Genomic DNA, 19855 nt, shown 5'->3' with positions numbered 1-19855 from the left:
CATGAACACAAATATAGATTTAAAAAAAGAAAAAGAAAAAGAAAAAAAAAAAAAAAAAAACAGTTTTTACAATAACAGCATCATGTATCATGTAAATATCACTCAAATATAGATCTATCAAACATAATAACAACTGTTCGCAATTGCTCCTCTCAAAGCTCTGTAACGCAAGTCTAACGTAAAATAGCGTTCATGATTCTATAGACTTTTTATTGTTGTTGTTGAATATATATTATCTATTGTCTCTCTGACATTACATCTTCTTCTTTTTTTTTTTTCTTTCTTTCTTTCTTTTTGCCCTCCGTGTAACAGTTATCCTAAAAGATGTGAAAGATCTGCATTGGGATCAAAGACTGACTTCACATTGTCCTCTTTGAGTCGTAAGTCTTTTTCAAATCTACACAATTCATTAAAGTAAGATGATTTCCAAGTTGTTTAGTGTCTCTTCAATGAGAATATCTTTTTCTTTTTTCTTTCTTTCTTTCTTGCTTTTTTTTTTTTTTGTCTTTGCCCACTCACCTTTCACCCATCCTCTCATCATGACCTTCTACAGCAATAGCCATCTGCGGTGTCTTGGCCTCTACAATGAACTTGTTATCACAATGCGGACAATATTCATCTTCCTCTTCGAAATTCCTGAAGTAATAAAAAAAAAAAAAAAAAAAAAAAAAGATTTATTGCTTAATACACTATTCCGCTATATCTTTCTAACTTTTTTATTTTTTATTTTTTTTTTTTTCCTAAGTAACTGAAAACTTGATGAAATGAAACTTACGACATGTCTTTACGGAACACCTTTTTGCATTTTTTACATCCGAACACCATCTCAGTAGTCTTTCTAAGAGGATGGTCTGAGACTTCTGCATGGCACTCTGCACAATCAAACCATTGCTTACAGCATGGGGCACGAATAGATGCCTATATATTTATATACATTTTTTTTTTTCTTGTCTATTAGCGTGCTTGGTCTTGGGTGTTGCATCAAAAAGAAAAAGTAAAAAAAGAAGGGGGCTTCGCATCTACCTGAACGTTGAGGATGTGTTTGCACATGATGAAGGATAATGAGAAAGAAAAAAAAAAAAAAAAAAAAAAAAAGAATGTGGCTAATGTGACTCCATCTGATTTTTTTTTTATTTTATTTTATGCAACGCAGCACCGATGTCTTGTCCGCAGCAGAAAACAAAATTTTGTGGCAACGGCGCTTGTAGTACAAGACTAACCCAAATCTCATGGATACAGCGGCATAGCCATCTGTGCAGTAATAACTGTTTATTGTCTATAGCGTCTGGGGCATTCTATCCACAAAACAAATCCTTTCTCTTTTCTTTTATCAAGTTCGAGTGACCACAAATTAGGTATAATTACTATTAATGATTTATTGGGGCATTCAGGCTATACTATTGAAATGGAATTTTATCAAGCCGTGGTAAGTTATAGCTGTAGTTGCCGTAATTACTCACGGATGTTTCAGCTGCCGTCGTTGTTACAGACGGGTACTCTCGTTAGAAGCCTTGATTGTGATCTCCATGGTGGGCGTGGTCCTGGCGATGGTGATGGCATTTGCCATTCTGGCAGCGGAGGGGTGGGTTGGAAGTTGGCATTGCTGGCTTGGGGGTTTTTGTCCTTGTCCTTGGCTTTTGGGTGGTTGGGGTTGGGGGTCGAAGAGTAGGAGTACTTGGAGTAGTGGTTGTTGTAGTTTGAGCAGTGGTCGTTGTAGTTTGAGCAGTGGTCGTTGTAGTTTGAGCAGTGGTTGTCGTAGTTTGAGCAGTGGTTGTCGTGCTGCTCTCAGATTCCGAGGCGCTTTCGGATTCGGATGTACTCTCGGACTCTGTGGCACTTGTAGACTCTGTGGTAGATTCAGACTCTGTGGTGGATTCAGACTCTGTGGTAGATTCAGACTCTGTGGCACTTGTAGACTCTGTGGTAGATTCAGACTCTGTGGTAGATTCAGACTCTGTAGTGGATTCAGACTCTGTAGTGGATTCAGACTCTGTGGTAGATTCCGACTCTGTGGTAGATCCAGACTCTGTGGTAGATTCAGACTCTGTGGTAGATTCAGATTCTGTGGCACTTGTAGACTCTGTGGTAGATTCAGACTCTGTGGTAGATTCAGACTCTGTGGTAGATTCAGACTCTGTGGTAGATTCAGACTCTGTGGTAGATTCAGACTCTGTGGTAGATTCAGATTCTGTGGCACTTGTAGACTCTGTGGTAGATTCAGACTCTGTGGTAGATTCAGACTCTGTGGTAGATTCAGATTCTGTGGCACTTGTAGACTCTGTGGTAGATTCAGACTCTGTGGTAGATTCAGACTCTGTAGTGGATTCCGACTCTGTGGTAGATTCCGACTCTGTGGTAGATCCAGACTCTGTGGTAGATCCAGACTCTGTGGTAGATTCAGACTCTGTGGTAGATTCAGACTCTGTGGTAGATTCAGATTCTGTGGCACTTGTAGACTCTGTGGTAGATTCAGATTCTGTGGCACTTGTAGACTCTGTGGTAGATTCCGACTCTGTGGTAGATTCCGACTCTGTGGTAGATCCAGACTCTGTGGTGGATTCAGACTCTGTGGTAGATTCAGACTCTGTGGCACTTGTAGACTCTGTGGTAGATTCCGACTCTGTGGTAGATTCAGACTCTGTGGTAGATCCAGACTCTGTGGTGGATTCAGACTCTGTGGTAGATTCAGACTCTGTGGCACTTGTAGACTCTGTGGTAGATTCCGACTCTGTGGTAGATTCAGACTCTGTGGCACTTGTAGACTCTGTGGTAGATTCCGACTCTGTGGTAGATTCAGACTCTGTGGTAGATCCAGACTCTGTGGTAGATTCAGACTCTGTGGCACTTGTAGACTCTGTAGTGGATTCAGACTCTGTGGCACTTGTAGACTCTGTGGTGCATTCAGACTCCGTGGTACTCGTAGACTCTGTGGTGCATTCAGACTCTGTGGCACTTGTGGACTCTGTGGTGCATTCGGACTCTGTCGTAGTTTCAGTCGTACAGTCAGTAGTAGTGGTTGGAGGAATACAAGTCGGTTCAGTTGTGCATGGCGCCCAAACGACTATAGTCTCAGTCTTGCAGTTTTTCTTATCACAATCCTTCTTGGGGTGCTTCTTATGGTGTTTGTGGTGTTTTTTGTGATGCTTCTTATGCTTATTGTTCCAAAGCCGAGTAGAGCCCAAAGCGTCCGCCCTGTCCAAGCCATGGGAATCAGTTGCTAAGTCGAGAGCTGCAGCAGAAAGATCGTGTCGAGCGCGTTGGGCTTCACCAAATGTAGAGGTTAATGCAATGGCACTAGCCAAAGCAAGGATGAAACTTTTAATCTTCATGATAAAGGAAACGCTATTATATCACGTAGCGCACGCGTTGGGTAATATCAGTTTTTATTCGTTTGGTGTTAGGGTATTGTGTGGGTTCAGGAAGATAGGTATATGGGTGGGGTTTAAATGTTTTCACTGGTGAGATGAGAACAAAAAAAGAAAATTACAAATAAGAAAAAGGAGAGACAAAGGTGGTTGAATTCTTGCTTCATATACTAATGGCCGCGCCTTTAGGAACCTTCTTTTTTTTTTTTCTTTTTCTTAATTTTTCTTTTGTCGGTGAAACCAAGAAGGCTGCATATCATTCTAATGGGGACCGGATACTATAAAGTAAATCCACAAGAGAACCGGATGGATGATGTCGAACCTCCTTTCTTTTTAGACTCGTTCCCCTTTTCATTTTAATCAAAGCGTTTTGTTTGCATGCACGCCCTTAATGGAATGGGATCGACTTAAAAAAAAGGGGGTTGAGATTGAGATTTTCATTTGAACGCCCAATTGCCTCAGGAATGTGAACGGAGAACAGAAGGAATAGAATGGAGGGACTTTTGGACTACTTGCAGATTCATTATCCGCTTCTTACAAAAAGGAAAAGTGGGACGTTTGTTCAGTGCCATTTCAAACGTTCTTGGGGATATATGGAATAAAAAAAAAAAAAGACTTACTTCTTGTTGGCAATATCGCATATTCTCCCTGTATTGTTGATCAGGAAATGCAAAGTCGTTGCATCACAGCTGCAGTTGTGCTGACTTACAGATACCTATCATGATCATGAATGCAACATTTTACCTGCTTTTTTTCGACGATAAGGAAAGAGGGTTTGGAGAGTCAAATAACATACATGATTGAAGTCATCTCGCATGGTTATCTTTTCACATAGAAAAAAATAAGAGATGTGTCGATTCAACAATACACACCTTCCTTTTCTCAGTTCTGCAGGTCCTGTGTATTTATTTTTTTTTTTTTTTAATAATGAATCATATCTTATGGAGCAAACACATGTATCTTATGGATCAAGCACATGTAACTCATGCTCCATCCCTGGCTCTTTCCTCTTAACCACATAAAATTAGATTATATATATATTAAAGCCTATAATGTCTTGCAACATTAATGAAACTGGAGGAACGCCGGCGCAGAAATATATAGATACGTGATTAATGGTCAAAAGAGTCAAAGCCTTTGTCTAGAAAGACTCGATGGAGTTCTTTATTCTCTATCGCCACCACTTCGCTTTATATCCCACCATGCCTTTATCTTGTTATATCTTGCTACTGCAATCTCCTTGGCACTACGTCCTTCCATATCAGCATTGCCATTGCCTAATGATCCAGTTACATCAGTCTGAGCTGGAGATTTGGAGTTTAGCTTGCCAAATAAATACGTATCCTTATTTAGCTCAATAGCCTTTTGTTGCAATGGAGACCACATACAATCCTTTCCAGCATATATATAGGCCAATCCAAATGTTGATCCAGCAAGATGGGCCTTAAAATTAATTTTACAAGGTGAAATCAGCTCATTAATATAAATGACAGAGGATATATCAATTAAGTTAAATAAGTAAAAAAAAATAAGAAAAATAGAGGAAAAGGGTACATACATAATGGTCAAATATTCTCCAGTTTCTGATGACACCTGCAAGATCCAATGCCATCATAGCACCGACAGCCACGGGCATTTTGAATGAAAGAAACGGCAAGAAAATTATGTACGCACTCGCATTAGGATACAGATAGGCAATCGAACTAAGACATCCAAACAGTGCGCCGCTCGCACCCAATGATGGGATCATTTTTGCCCAGGATACACGTGCGACTGTAAATAAATGTGATGCCAGTGAAGCAGTGAGACCTGTGGTGAGATAGAACGCCAAAAACTGCTCACGTCCCATGTGTTCATGTAACGGCATAGCAAACGAATGGAGTGCAAACATGTTTAATCCAAAGTGCCAAAAGTGTTGATGACTGAATATCGATGTCAACAAGGTGATAGATTTTCCATGAGCTGGATGATGCATAAACCATCGTTCCATGAAGGGCGTCAAGCGAGGAACCTTCCATGCCCCAAACACAATCGAGTTCAATCCAATGATAGCCCAGATAGTCCGTTCTGCAGGTGTGAGTTCCATCCATTTTGCTCGCATCATGAAGAGTGCTTTTTGGACCTCTAAAGGGATTCCAATCTCTTGGATCCAGCGAAATCGCTCCAGGACCACGACCCACTTCTCTTTTAGAATCTTTGCTTGAGCCCGAGCAAACTCTCCTGCTGTGGGCCGATCATTCTTGGCTTGAGATCGCCATGCTTGGATTTTTTTCAACAAAGTTACCTGGTTTCGTTCCCAGAGGTAGGCCGCTGATGTAAATGCTCCTAATGATACAATCACTGTGAAGAGGACAGGTTTTACAATCGCTTGAAATGGTGTTGGGGCGCGTCTCAAGACATAGTGAGGGAGAGGTGGAATAGGTATGGATGTGGCTGTCGTATGCTCTATCACAGAGTGTGGTCCCAAACGTTGGTTCGAGTAATATCTGAGCGTTGAAGACTTGAGCCAAGGTAGCGACTTGTTTGTTTCAAGACTCATTATCCTGCTATGCCCTGGAATCGAAGCAACCGAAGCAGTGGTAAATGTCTTGTGAGCTTTAAATTCACCATTAATTCTTTTGAGACCGGTCGTTAAAAAGAATGCTTGAGGACATTGAGACGATCTCTTTGTTAGCAATGTCAATGCAATGGTGCTTTGGCTCATGCTGATTGTGTGTACTGATCTAACTCGGAGTGAATGATTAACAGCTTGATGCAAATAATGAGAAGAGGTAGAGACAAACCACCTGCGCTTTTTTTTATTTCATTAATTCCCATATTGGGCTAAATCGCTACGCGTAATGATTGCAAACAAACCAAGGCTTTTCATTGTTATCTGGAATTTTATTACAAAAAGGCTTGATCCTCATTCTATGAAGGCAATAGCAGACCCCGTTTGACCATGAAGTCTTCTGAATATTTGTATAACCTCTCCTGCAGCTCTTCATCCATTGCATATGAGCCTAAAGAAAAAGGAAAGAAGAAAAAGGAAGTATTTTCAGGTGTCGAGTCATTGCTAGCTGAAGTTGCAGCACCATGGTAGTTTTTTTTTTTTTTTTTTTTTTTTTTTTTTTCTTCTTTACTTGGACGGAGCTCATGTGCATCTGGGACGAAAAAGCGTCCTGTCAAACTCTTCTCCTCGATCTCTGGGCTCGTGGCACAGTATAGCGAGGTAATGGTCCCATCTACAGCAGGTCTTCCAACCAACTCCCTCGTCTTTATTATCGCTTTAGATGCAGCATGACCAAACAAAGCCTGCGTTTCATTGTCGATCCCTGTATAACAATATCCTGGGTGTAATGAATTGACAAAAACTTTATCGTGTCCTGCATCTGTTAATCGTCGCGCTAATGCCTTAGTATACAAAATGTTGGCAAGTTTAGATCGATTATAGTTCACAGCTGCTGATTCTGCATCTACTTGACTCAAAGTTCCGAATTGAATTCCTCCTTCGGGCAAATTCAAGGCATGGCTTAACGAGCTAAGGTAAGAGAAGAGGTTGTTAATCTTTATCATGTCAGGCATTCACTTCCTTCCTCTTTTCCCAATAGATCTTGTCCATATTATTTAAACTCAACGCACCTTAAGATTACGACCCTTGATGGCTGTGACTCGATGATTTTTGGTAACAGTAATTGTGTGAATAAAAAGTGTCTACCGGTCATTTAAATTCATTCGAATTCAAACAAATATAAACAGTTTAGACAGATACTTTTTTAAAAAGGTTGGGGTATCTCTGCGTGACATGATCATGTGCTGTGTGATTATGATCATTTGGATCACTTGTAATCATAAATCATAGTTCTTGAATTTTTTTTACCCCATATGGTTGACTGCAAACACATTCTCGATTCCATCCTTGCTTAGCTTTGATGGTATGAGTCCTAGACCCGCATTATTAATCAAGATATGGAGCGGTAATCCTTTGGACAGAAACTCTTTCGCAGACTGAGCGACAATACGAAGATTTGATAAATCCAGGAATAAAAAATCTACTTTAGGATAGAGTTGAGGTGCTGTCTCTGCCAGTTCCTTTTCCATCTTTTCAATTGCTTCCAAGGCTTTGGTTTGGTTGCGACAAGCTAGAAAGACATGAGCACCATGCCTTGCCAGCTCCAATGCTGTCTCATAACCGAGTCCTGCATTCGCTCCTGTGACAATTGCTACTTTCGAAGTGAGATCTGGAATATTTTCCAATGAGAAGTTGCTGGGTTGGACAAATGTCTTCCAATAATCGACATTGTAAATGAAATCGAGCATCGGAAATGTTTTTTTTTTTTTTTTTTTTTTTTTTTTATACTTTTTCTATACTTGACGAAGATAATGAGAATAGGAAGAGAGAAGAGGGAGAAAAAAGGAGGGCAGGAACAAGAACAGAAAATGGTAAATGAGTGAGGATCAAGCTCAAAGATGAGCACCTTTATTTTAGCGCGCACTGACGTTGATCGAAGATATTTTTTTAAGGATCAACACTGGCTTTGGAACGGGAAGGGTAATTGAAGGCAAAAGAGGCGTAGGCAATAGACACAAAAGAGTTTAGGCTCTACAACCTTTTTAGTCAAACCTGGGCATGGTTACTGATACGCAGGACAAGAGGTGAATAGTTTCTGATAGCCTTAACATGTCATTCTCAGAGTTGTGGTCTACAATTCACACTTTGTGCCATATTTGGTGACTCTGTAAGTAAAAATGATTATTATATGTTGAGATACAATAGATCCAGATCGGATGTTTCGGTCATGGCTTTTCAATAATCATTTAGATAGTCCGTCCCATTAAAAAACGAGACATTGCATCTGGTGTTAAAAGAAGTGTATTAGAACAAAGAAATAAAAAAAAAAAAAAAAAAAAAGTATTATCGAGCCAATACTTACAATTTTTTTAAGACGAAGGCCTTTCTGGACCTAGTCATGTTTGTAGTAGATTGTGTCCTACTGTTGTTGCCGGCTTGTCTCTCCCCCTCCTCCTGGACCCAGCAAAGGTCCTTTCGGTGGTCTTGATCCCTCTACTCCTCCTCCTCCTCCTTCATCTGAAAATTTCCTTTTTGTGGGTCTGCTACTACTACCACCACTGCCACCACTGCCACCACTACCTCCACCATCGCCACTACCGCTAGAAGCTTGGCCTTGAGTTCCTCCGTCCGGCGGCATATATTTTGCAGGTCGTTTTTGCTCTCTTGTCTGCGACTCACAGACCCTTGCGATGTTCTCAGCACCAACAGCATCTCGATCAAAGTATGCTTTACAATTTCGACAGTACTTGGATCGAAAAGGAACATTCTCCAATATACTGTCGCAGTGAGGCCGTGGACACTTGGCAGATGTGTAGTATTCATGACAACCTGCAATGGGGTAGTCTAGAGATTTTGCCTGTTCGAGCCAGATTTAATACTCGTTAAAAAAAAGACTCAAAAATTAAATGTCATTGATCAAGGGATTTTTTTTTTACCTTTTCAACAAGCTTCTTCATCAATATCCCATGCTTCGATACTTGTCCTCGGTTTGTCTTGAATGATCCTAGTCCAATACAGATCACCGCATTCGTATTGGCATCTCTTCTTCTTCCATTGCTTCCGCCCGCAAGCTTCAGAATTGCCTTGATCACATAATCAACCCATCCGTTCTGTGCTTTTCTATTATCCCAGCTATTCCGAACAAACCACCCGTCATTATAGAAATCGACAAGCGCCCTATATATAGTCTCCCTATTGTCGTCACTGGTCCCATGCTGCCTGGGTGTCATATTTAACTTCTACATTCTCGAGGAGACGGGATCTCTGCTTCCAGTTGATCTCACGCCGGGGACTGGGACTCACCGGGGACAGTGGATTTGTGCTCGATGTACCTTCTTCAGCTGCTTCTTCTCCCTCGCCGCCATCTAAGAATGGTTCATCAACTTCCAGCAAGTCAATATCGCTGATACCCAGCAAGATATCGTCATCTTCATTTCCGTCGTCGTCTCCATCATCACCACCATCGCCTGCACCATGGCCTGAAGACGAGGATCCCTGCTGAGCACTTGAAGAAGCCTGGACTGCTTGAGATCTTTGAGTATCCGAAGGTTGGGCAGCTTGCGAACCTCTACCTCTTTTTTGCTTCGATGTGTCATAGGCAAGAAGTGTTAGGGTAAGGCCGTTTGTAAAGAACGATGTCCGTAGTTTCCTTCTAGGGCCATCATCAGATTGCAGTCCAACGTCCTTGTATCCTTTCAAGGAAAACAGCTCCTGCAACAATATCCCCTTGTGGTTAAGGATCTTGTCCTCTGCAGCCCCCTTGGTACTCATGTTTAGTTCCAACAATTGGACTATTTCCTCTCGAACTGTTGGGTTAGACCATAATACTCACGAAGACTTTCGCATGACTCCATTGTCCGCTTGGGGGGCCTCATTGTATCGTTTATTGATTGATTGATGTGATATAGTGATGATAATATTCGTCGTATGATTGAGGCAATCTGAGTTGATTCGTTCTACAGCCTGACTAACTTGATCTTTTTCTGTACAGCTCGACGAGACTTGATTTGTCGCATCATTTGCTTACTCGTCTCCTTGCGTTCCCTTGATGTATTTGGGTTGATAAACACTGCTAATAGAGTTTGTTGGGCCTGTTGAAACCAGAGGGAACCACAGCAACATATCATACCCAAGGTGATACAAATATCTCTGTTGGAGTGAGTGGTGAACTGTGTGTGGTTCAGATGTAGTGGACATAAACGGCGAAAGAATGCATCGAAAGGATATGAGCGGTTATGAGAGCAAGGAAGAAGGGGTTGGTATGCCTGTTCAAGTCCTTGGCAAGAGAGCATGAGTAGCAGTTGTGATCAATGGTATAGTTTCTAGACCCTATCTTCCACGTACAGCATTGCATTATTGTTGTTTTCAGACCTGGCACCAATCATGCGAGGTATTTCTTTTTCTGAGGGTTCCCTGTGTTAAACGGCCAGACAGAAAGCTTAGAAGAGTTACAGACACAACGGTGAAAAAAATGTATGTGAGCAAACAGTTTGTTTATTTGTTGTCTGCATATGCCTTCTTTTATCGCGGGCTTTTTCCTTTTTTGTTCGTCAATCACTGTGTGCACGAATAAGCAGCTGAAGCATCTCTTTTGTTTCTGTACAGTCACCTGAAATAAAGTTTGGACAAAATGGATTTTCTTGATTTTTTTTGAACAACCTGGACAAACAGCTCATATGCAACATACATAAAGACTTCATCAATACACATGAAATTTTACATGCTCACTAAAGAGGTCAATACTGTTATTTATTGGGGTTTTGAAGACGGCATTGTTAGAGCAGCAAAAGCGCCATGTAGGCTCAATAGTGAGTGTTCCTACCATCGACCCCATTCACTTCTTCCAGCCTTTCGGGCATGGTAGCGACAAGGCTGGCCAGCCTCTCTTGCGGTAAATTATTCCACTCTTCGGTAAGAGCCCGTGTGAGAGTGGGAAGATCTCTTGGCCCTTTAGCGCGCCTATCGAGTGCATCCGCAAGAAGTGACCATACATGTTCAATAGGGTTCAAATCTGGGGAGCATGAAGGCCAGTCTGGAATCCTGGGGATGCTGTTTTTTTCGCGCCATTCTTTTGCAATCTTACAAGTATGAACTGGAGCATTATCCTCCATAAGTATGCCATCCTCTACCTCAGCCATAAATCTGGCTAGCTCGCCTTGATATACATCTTCCACGAAACACCGTCCATCTTTACGACCTCTTTCAAATACAACCAACCGAGACTTTCTGGTTGCTGTGAACGCCCCCCAGACCATCAGAGTTGTTCTACCACTTTTGAAAGTGGGTGCGAGGCAATCATGATCGTACTTTTCCTCTACTTTACGCCAAACTCTTATTTGACGAAAATGCTCACCAACTTCAAATGATGATTCGTCAGTCCAAACTACCCGATTCCAGTCTTCCATGGACCAACTCATATATTTTTTGACAAACTGCAGCCTCCTTTTTATATGTCCTTCTTTTAAGAATGGTTTTTTTACTGCAATCCGGCTGAAAATACCCAGTGAATGCAATGCCTTCGCAACTGTCCTCTCGCAAACTTTGTTCGGCAATTGGTTAGTGATATCATTAAGAGTACACCTTCTATTCTGCTTAGTATGGCGAACGATGCTCCTGAGGTCCCGTTCACTTAGTACTTTGGGCCGTCCTGGGATCGGAGTGCAAGCAGTGGTGCCTCTTTCTTGGTACACCCTGATAATATTAATAACAGAGGTTCGGGGTACACCGCGTTGCAATGCGATTTCCGCAGCCTTCATGCCCGCGAGGTGCATTCCAACGATGATATCTTTATTCTCAATGTCTAAGTGTCTCGCCATGGTGGTTTACTCAAGCTGTTTGTATGTGAAAAACAGGAAGGAAAGAGATTGAAGGAAACGCTTCCCTACGTAACTATTTCAATATTTTATTTTTTTGTCCAATCTTTGTTTCAGGTGACTGTACATGCACAAGCACATTTTGCTAAAACACAAGCAGGATAATATTTACCCTCCGATTCTAATACAAAAACGATATCTGGTCCAGATGGGTTCTCTTTTGGAAACAAAACAAAAAAAAAGCGAGATTAACTTGGATTCATGTATGGAGTCTTTGTTACAGTGAGTATCTAAGAATTCGCTCATTGTTATAATTCTGGAAGATTGAAATTAAACAAAGCGGGACTGAAATACTCAAAATGTGTGCCCTTTGTGCCAGACGTAGGGGCGTCTAGCAACACTATTAACCAATTTAGCCAATCAAGAGTCATCCACTTCAAACAAGTTAATTGCTGCTATAAATGATATTGGCTCAACGATAATTGTAAACTCCTTCTTCCTTTGATTAACGACAATTCAAGCAAACGAAACCTCGACCGGAACAGGCTCATTGTACTCCAATATCAAGTCTTTACTATATAGTAATCTATTCATTCTTTACGGCTCGACCGAAGGTTTCCCTGATGTCGACACTGATTTTAATTCCTGCATCCCCTTTGTTAATACGCTTCAGAATTCTAGATTACTCATGGCATAGGTTACCAGATTCTTTATATCCTGGATCAGTGAGCGACCACACCAGGCCCTTGATTTCTTGCTTCCAAAGGCCTGCATCGGCACGTCCAATGACGTTCTCTATTATAGTGATCATTGGACGGAGACGACCACAGGACCAAGCATATAGCATCCATTGGCTAGGCGTCATTCTACCTTCGGACAAGTAAAAAGGGTAAATTGATGAGTATCAAATATAAAACATAAAGGCATTTTTGCTTACGTTCTTCAAGGGGTATACGAAAACCAAACTGCGATTAACCGCCTATGAACGCAAGACACAGAACTTTTGGTGAGATTATAAACAAGCGTGGATATCCCAGACATCAAGGACCTTTTCCTCCTAATCTTTCATCCGTCTAGCATGAATTGATGTGAGAGGGGATGATTCTGGCGAGATTGATCTCATTGACCACAGGTTGCCATCCCGTGCACGCACCATGGGGCTAAAACGACATTTATGTCTTTAGAGTGGAGCTGTCATCCTAGCTCCCGGTAAATGTTTTGGCGCCCTGGATGAGGTCTTTCGCAAGTGGCAAGCATCCAGATGACAAAGCATACGAGAAAGGATAATTTCCTATGCCAGCTGTCCTGCTGATAATAATATGGTTTTGGGTCTCATCATCAGACTCTCACTGGGTTCTCCACAGGATTCTTCATCTCTATCCGTTTTTACAAAACTCTTTGATAATAGTATCACAAAATCCTGCCTTTTCTTGCACACAAGATCGCACAATGATCACAGCTTTATAAAGTTCTAAATGCCCCAGTAGAAGGGAGGACGGATTAAACCGCTCTATTTATTCGTCTAAAAGGTAAGTGGATAATGATAGCTCCATTCATAAAGAATGAACCATTGTAAAAAATACTCAAGGAACGGGTATAATGCTTTTTTTTAAAAAAAGACAAAATTTCATCCACTTGGTTGCTATTCGATTTAATTCTCCAGATTCGTACCGGCTGATCCTCCTGAATATGCAGCTTCGATGTCGATTTTTATGACACGCTGACTTACATGTTTTAAGCATTTATATGGCTTCTGGACGACCGTATTTCTGGCGGTAAGAAAGTTCTGAACTTTAAAATCGTCATATACGACTCCTGGCACCACAAAATAGAGGAAAATATCATCACTTCCCTTCGACTTTGATCGGTCTCCAGTAATATAATCAATTATCTTCCTGAATGGTGCTTGCTTGATCGGATGCTTCTCTGATACTGTGATCTGAAATAGCTCGTTGGGTCCCAATGCAAAATCAATGCACGGAAATTTAGAATGTTTTGGTACAAACAACTTGCCAGCTGCTTGAGTGAGCCTTGATAATTCCTCTGAAGTCCGGATAAATACCTCTTCTGGATTTGCTGGAAAATCAAGAAATCCTGTTTCGCCTGACTGGAGATCCCTAAGGGAAATCTAATATCACCACGTCGAAATAAGTGATGAGCATAGATTTCAAACAGTGGGCCTTTATCTATATCCTCTCCGCCTGTGACAAGTTTCGCCAACACATCGACCCAAGTGTTATCTTTTATTTTGTCCATAATCTGTGATTCGACCCAACGAGATGCCCACACCAGGTAGAAGTCGAGATGGTCAGAAGTGGGGACTCTATGGAGTAAACGACCACTAAATCTACTCGCATCTTTTCCTCGTGCAAAGAGGCTTAGAAGATCTGCTGGTTTCTCGAGTGTACTAATGGCATTATTGACGCGGAGAAACGCAGCTTCTTTAGCACGCTTAGTATGTTTTTGATTTTTGGATAGTACATCGGCTGGACACTGTAGAACCTGTCTTGGCACGCCCCCCAAGTCGTAAAAAAGCTCCTCCAAAAATGCTTCACTCACTACATGAAAAAACTTTACATTGGCTCTACATTCCTTAAGCTCATCCAGACTCCAGAGTGACATGTGATAGTAGCTATTTGGTGTATTTTCCTTGGTGAGTTCATCGTAATGCCCATAGAGAGTTCTTGGCGATGCTGAAAATATCGTCCTGGCTTTACCTGGTTGAGGATTTTCACCACTATCAACTAAATACCACGTTTCACGTTGGTTAAGGAAATCTTCAAACATCGTTATATTCCCTTTACGTTGGCAAGTTGTTCCTCCATAAACATAACATTTGGTATGCTGCTTCTCTTGGAAAATAATAATCGGTGGATTTTCCTCATCGTGTTCGGCAAGGAGGCGGATGGCAAAATAGACCAAAAAGGCTGACTTCCCAATTCCAGGCGTTCCAGTGACAAAGAGTCGGTTCAAACGAGGTACTTCATGAGGGGTACTTAATTCGGATGTAATATGGTCATAAAGCTCTTTATATTCATCTCTGATATAAAGATGCCTTGTTCCGGCAACAGGGAAGATACAACCCTCAGGGGCAGTCAATATTTTGGAATCCTTGATACCACCAGAATTTCGGAGCTCGCGAGCCACGCTAACAATGCAGTAGTCAATACTATCTGATGGTGTCTTCCCCATGTACGAAAGCAGCTTGACCCTCTCTTTCGAGTTTAGACGCGAGATGGCAGGCCTACCATTCACTATCCCTTTCGTTACAAGCCCTGCTTCTGTAATCGCGTCCATAAGAGCATCTCTATTCATGCTTAGACGAGCTTTTTTAGAGGGTGACTCTGATAAAGGAGATAGAGTGATCAAAGTCAATATTTTTGATTTACTGCACTGCACATCACTCTGAATTGATCAATAACCAGGTTCTCAGCCAAAAGCACTCACCAGAATCTCCATCTTGTTTTCTTTTCTGAGCTAAGTATCAAAAGCGAATAATGAGAAAGAACGTTGAGTTATCAAGACACAAACCAAATGGTGATATTATGCACATGGCCGTTTAAGATACAAACCAAGCTTCATCAGCTGAAAATATCAACAATCAGTCCATCAAGAGCCAAGGATATACCTCGCTGTGGTGGCTTGACAAAAACATGGATAGTTTTCCTTGGAAGTTCAGAATTAAATATCTCCCAAAGCTCCATTGACGCGATTGTGAGAGCCTCTTTTGACTCGATTTCTGACTCAAAGATGGCCTCGCCTTTGTCAAGGATGGAGACCTTGTAGAGGGTGAGCTGGTCAGCGTCAATATCCTTAAATGCATTGGCTTTCTCTGCTTTGATGGCTTGCTTGAGCATCCCGACCGATTTATCGCAGAAAATCTCTACTGGGAACGACGTTGCTTCTCCCTCGACAACGCAGTTCAGCAGTAGCAGTGGGATGGCGCGCTTTTTTCGTTGTGGGTGCTCGTTTACTCTTTTTCGTTTATTGAGTGTGGAGGCATCCTCAGGCTTATTTGCAGTCATTTTTTTTTGTGCTTGGCTCTCTGTGGAATCATTTGCAGCCATGTTTTTTTGTGTTGAGCTCCTTGTAGCGGCCATTGAAAATTAAGATGAGTGGGACTGAGTGTGGTTGAAATGCAGGGAGAATGATGGTTAAATAGGCGAAGGTATATTCTTACTCTTTCACCCGTGGTCACGGTATGGAAACAATAATGAAAAATGTGTAAGGCAAAAAAAAAAAAAAAAAGGAAAGGAAAGGAAAGGCAATAAATGAAGGCTTGGAATAAATAAAAGAGCAAAATTGATGGGAACAAAACTGGGGTGAAATATGAAAAAAGTGATAAAGGAAGAGGGAGAGTGCAAAAATGAAGTGAAGCAAAGGAAAGGAGCGACAATTGATAAATTTGATCCTTTATTTTAAGGTTAGGCGATGTGTGAGAAAATATTTTTTTTCAAATCAGCCACGTGCCATTTTCTGGATCATTGTGACGTGACAATCTTTGAATTAATCTATTTGACAACCCGGGTTGTCACTCTTATTTGACAACCCCCCCCTAATTTAGCAGTCACACCGGCTTATTTGGCAACCCAGGTCTTCAATTTTCACTTTTTTGTTATTTGACAACCCGGGTTGTCAAAAAAAGAAGAAAAATTGTCTTTTTCAACCTGTCACATGACAAGTCTTCACCCTCTTGCACTTATGGAGGGCCTTTCTCAGCTGGATTTCTAAAATGGTGGCAACACTCCGTTATCATGACTGTGGTTATAGCTTCTTCTGTCTCTCTTTTTTTCCTTTCCGCGTCTTACGCATGCGCCATCAAGCGTCGCATAACCACTCCGAATTTATGTATGCTTAGTGCATGTTACCCGTATAGGCACATTTTCTATAAAGCAAACCCTTGTTTTAGAAATCAGTTGTAATAAAAAACAACACCTCGTAACCAAAAAAAAAAGTTTGTTATTTGAAGGAAGCTTTTAGATTGCTGGAGGGATTTCGTGTTGCTGAGGTATAGCAATAGAAACGATTTTCACATAATAATCTTGCCAATAAAAAAAGGGTTGTCAAATAATAGTGAGCTTGGGGTTGTCAAATTAGATATTTTACTATTTGGCAACCCCGGGTTGTCACGCAAAGAAAAAAAATTGAGAAAAATAATTAAGGGGGGGGTTGTCAAATAAGAGTGACAACCCGGGTTGTCAAATAGATTCACCCACAATCTTTAGTGCGCAAAGAACTCATTTCTCAGTCTCGTCACCAGCCTGAGGACGAAGCTCGTGCACAAGCACAGGCTGGGACCAAACTTGACATTTTGGCTGGAGGTCTCTTTCTTTAAATTTGAAAAAGTTTCTAAGTCAAACACACCGCTAGGAAAGGCTCTTTTTTTTTTCTAAGTCATTTACACCATAGGAAATAGCTTTTTTTTTTTTTTTAAAAATCATTTTTTTTCAAGCAAAGTCCTACAGATCAGAGGAAAATGGCCTACGTGTGAAGCATGCTACTGTTTTTCTTCACAATCTCATTTATTCATCCGATTATCACTACGAAATTTACCTCTAGAAAAATTAAAAGAAATAAAAAAAAGCTATCCCCTATGGTGTAAATGACTTAGAAAAAAAGAACCTTTCCTAGCGGTGTGTTTGACTTAGAAACTCTTTCAAATTTAAAAAAAGAGACCTCCAGCCAAAATGTCAAGTTTGAACTTCGTCCTCTGTCACGTCATAATGACCCAGAAATGGCACGTGGCTGATTTGAAAAAAATATTTTCTCACGCAAAGCCTAACCTCGAAATAAAGGAACAAATTTATCAGTTGTCGCTCCTTTCTTTCCTTTGCTCCACTTCATTTTCGCCACCTTTTTCATATTTCACCACTTACCTCTTTTATTCATTCCAAGCCTTCATTTATTGCCTTTCTTTTCCTTTCCTTCTTTTTTTTTTGCCTTACACATTTTTCATTATTGTTTCCATACCGTGACCACGGGTGAAAGAGTAAGAATATACCTTCGCCTATTTAACCATCATTCTCCCTGCATTTCAACCACACTCAGTCCCACTCATCTTAATTTTCAATGGCCGCACAAGGAGCTCAACACAAAAAAACATGGCTGCAAATGATTCCACAGAGAGCCAAGCACAAAAAAAAATGACTGCAAATAAGCCTGAGGATGCCTCCACACTCAATAAACGAAAAAGAGTAAACCAGCGCCCACAACGAAAAAAGCGCGCCACTGCTACTGCTGAACTGCGTTGTCGAGGGAGAAGCAACGTCGTTCCCAGTAGAGATTTTCTGCGATAAATCGGTCGGGATGCTCAAGCAAGCCATCAAACAGAGAAGCCAATGCATTTAGGATATTGACGCTGACCAGCTCACCCTCTACAAGGTTCCATCCCTGACAAAGGCGAGGCCATCTTTGAGTCAGAAATCGAGTCAAAAGAGGCTCTCACAATCGCGTCAATGGAGCTTGGGGACATATTTAATTCTGAACTTCCAAGGAAACTATCCATGTTTTTGTCAAGCCACCACAGCGAGGTATATCCTTGGCTCTTGATGGACTGATTGTTGATATTTTCAGCTGATGAAGCTTGGTTTGTATCTTAAACGGCCATGTGCATAATATCACCATTTGGTTTGTGTCTTGATAACTCAACGTTCTTTCTCATTATTCGCTTTTGATACATAGGTCAGAAAAGAAAACAAGATGGAGATTCTGGTGAGTGCTTTTGGCCGAGAATCTGGTTATTGATCATTTTAGAGTGATGTGCAATAAATCAAAAATATTGACTTTGATCACTCTATCTCCTTTATCAGAGTCACCCTCTAAAAAAGTCGTCCAAGTATAATAGAGGTGGTCTTAGGGATGCGATTACAGAAGCAGGGCTTGTAACGAAAGGGATAGTGAATGGTGACCCTGCATCTCGCGTCTAAACTCGAAAGAGAGGGTCAAGCTGCTTTCGTACATGGGGAGAAGTTATCAGAAGATAGTATTTACTGCAGCATTGTTAGCGTGGCTTGCGAGCTCCGAAATTCTGGTGGTATCAAGGGTTCCAAAATGTTGACTGCCCCTGAGGGTTGTATCTTCCCTGTTGCCAAACAAGGCATCTTTATATCAGAGATGAATATAAAGAGCTTTATGACCATATTACATCCGGATTAAGTACCCCTCATGAAGTACCTCGTTTGAACCGACTCTTTGTCACTGGAACGCCTGGAATTGGGAAGTCAGCCTTTTTGGTCTATTTTGCCATCCGCCTCCTTGCCGAACACGATGAGGAAAATCCACCGATTATTATTTTCCAAGAGAAGCAGCATACCAAATGTTATGTTTATGGAGGAACAACTTGCCAACGTAAAGGGAATATAACGATGTTTGAAGATTTCCTTAACCAACGTGAAACGTGGTATTTAGTTGATAGTGGTGAAAATCCTCAACCAGGTAAAGCCAGGACGATATTTTCAGCATCGCCAAGAACTCTCTATGGGCATTACGATGAACTCACCAAGGAAAATACACCAAATAGCTACTATCACATGTCACTCTGGAGTCTGGATGAGCTTAAGGAATGTAGAGCCAATGTAAAGTTTTTTCATGTAGTGAGTGAAGCATTTTTGGAGGAGCTTTTTTACGACTTGGGGGGCGTGCCAAGACAGGTTCTACAGTGTCCAGCCGATGTACTATCCAAAAATCAAAAACATACTGAGCGTGCTAAAGAAGCTGCGTTATTCCGCGTCAATGATGCTATTAGAACACTCGAGAAACCAGCAGATCTTCTAAGGCTCTTTGCACGAGGAAAAGATGCGAGTGGATTTAGTCGTTTACTCCATAGAGTCCCCACTTCTGACCATCTCGACTTCTACCTGGTGTGGGCATCTCGTTGGGTCGAATCACAGATTATGGACAAAATAAAAGATAACACTTGGGTCGATGTGTTGGCGAAACTTGTCGCAGGCGGAGAGGATATAGATAAAGGCCCACTGGTTGAAATCTATGCTCATCACTTATTTCGACGTGGTGATATTAGATTTCCCTTTAGGGATCTCCAGTCAGGCGAAACAGGATTTCTTGATTTTCCAGCAAATCCAGAAGAGGTATTTATCCGGACTTCAGAGGAATTATCAAGGCTCACT

At 41.4% G+C, this 19855-nt stretch overlaps 5 protein-coding genes across 5 annotated transcripts; all 5 read right to left on the bottom strand.

Annotated features, from left to right (window-relative positions):
- Positions 1–286: 286 nt before the first annotated feature.
- On the bottom strand, positions 287–1064 carry BCR41DRAFT_423903 (hypothetical protein). Its single transcript, XM_022030348.1, has 4 exons — positions 1024–1064; positions 776–918; positions 520–636; positions 287–397 (listed from the first exon to the last, which is right to left on the bottom strand). The coding sequence occupies exons 1-4, from the start codon at positions 1048–1050 to the stop codon at positions 313–315; spliced, it is 372 nt and encodes a 123-aa protein (XP_021879271.1). The 5' UTR covers positions 1051–1064; the 3' UTR covers positions 287–312.
- Positions 1065–1502: 438 nt separating this feature from the next.
- BCR41DRAFT_372540 (hypothetical protein) lies at positions 1503–4182 on the bottom strand (the record flags this gene model as incomplete). Its single annotated transcript, XM_022026694.1, has 3 exons — positions 1503–3342; positions 3986–4013; positions 4110–4182. 3 exons carry the CDS (start codon positions 4180–4182, stop codon positions 1503–1505), a joined length of 1941 nt encoding a protein of 646 aa, XP_021879270.1.
- A 347-nt stretch (positions 4183–4529) lies between these two features.
- On the bottom strand, positions 4530–5451 carry BCR41DRAFT_308704 (hypothetical protein; the record flags this gene model as incomplete). The annotated part of the gene is made up of 2 exons (XM_022020927.1): positions 4530–4808; positions 4924–5451. 2 exons carry the CDS (start codon positions 5449–5451, stop codon positions 4530–4532), a joined length of 807 nt encoding a protein of 268 aa, XP_021879269.1.
- Positions 5452–6195: 744 nt separating this feature from the next.
- BCR41DRAFT_131503 (hypothetical protein) lies at positions 6196–7997 on the bottom strand. Its single transcript, XM_022019488.1, has 4 exons — positions 7225–7997; positions 6987–7058; positions 6488–6885; positions 6196–6367 (listed from the first exon to the last, which is right to left on the bottom strand). Exons 1-4 carry the CDS (start codon positions 7662–7664, stop codon positions 6276–6278), a joined length of 1002 nt encoding a protein of 333 aa, XP_021879268.1. The 5' UTR covers positions 7665–7997; the 3' UTR covers positions 6196–6275.
- A 1819-nt stretch (positions 7998–9816) lies between these two features.
- BCR41DRAFT_131489 (hypothetical protein) lies at positions 9817–10317 on the bottom strand. The gene is made up of 2 exons (XM_022019487.1): positions 10261–10317; positions 9817–10085 (listed from the first exon to the last, which is right to left on the bottom strand). The coding sequence occupies exon 2, from the start codon at positions 10041–10043 to the stop codon at positions 9873–9875; it is 171 nt and encodes a 56-aa protein (XP_021879267.1). The 5' UTR covers positions 10044–10085; positions 10261–10317; the 3' UTR covers positions 9817–9872.
- Positions 10318–19855: the final 9538 nt, after the last annotated feature.

This window comes from Lobosporangium transversale, assembly GCF_002105155.1.
Source record: "Lobosporangium transversale strain NRRL 3116 chromosome Unknown BCR41scaffold_31, whole genome shotgun sequence".
Taxonomy (NCBI): Eukaryota; Fungi; Mortierellomycota; class Mortierellomycetes; order Mortierellales; family Mortierellaceae; genus Lobosporangium; species Lobosporangium transversale.
The sequence above is the reverse complement of the archived record's forward strand: the minus strand, read 5'-3'. Positions and strand labels throughout refer to the sequence as shown.

Excerpts from the sequence above, each read along its gene's own strand:
- BCR41DRAFT_423903 (XM_022030348.1), bottom strand. The coding sequence starts at position 1,050 with ATGTGCAAACACATCCTCAACGTTCAG. Across the intron at positions 637-775 it reads GTGTTCCGTAAAGACATGTC|GAATTTCGAAGAGGAAGATG; the intron begins GTAAGTTTCATT and ends TTATTACTTCAG. Across the intron at positions 398-519 it reads GATGAGAGGATGGGTGAAAG|ATTTGAAAAAGACTTACGAC; the intron begins GTGAGTGGGCAA and ends TGAATTGTGTAG.
- BCR41DRAFT_131503 (XM_022019488.1), bottom strand. The coding sequence starts at position 7,664 with ATGCTCGATTTCATTTACAATGTCGATTATTGGAAGACATTTGTCCAA. Across the intron at positions 7,059-7,224 it reads TTTGCAGTCAACCATATGGG|ACACTTTTTATTCACACAAT; the intron begins GTAAAAAAAATT and ends AATGACCGGTAG. Across the intron at positions 6,886-6,986 it reads TCAAGGGTCGTAATCTTAAG|CTCGTTAAGCCATGCCTTGA; the intron begins GTGCGTTGAGTT and ends CTCTTACCTTAG.
- BCR41DRAFT_131489 (XM_022019487.1), bottom strand. The coding sequence starts at position 10,043 with ATGATATGTTGCTGTGGTTCCCTCTGGTTTCAACAGGCCCAACAAACT.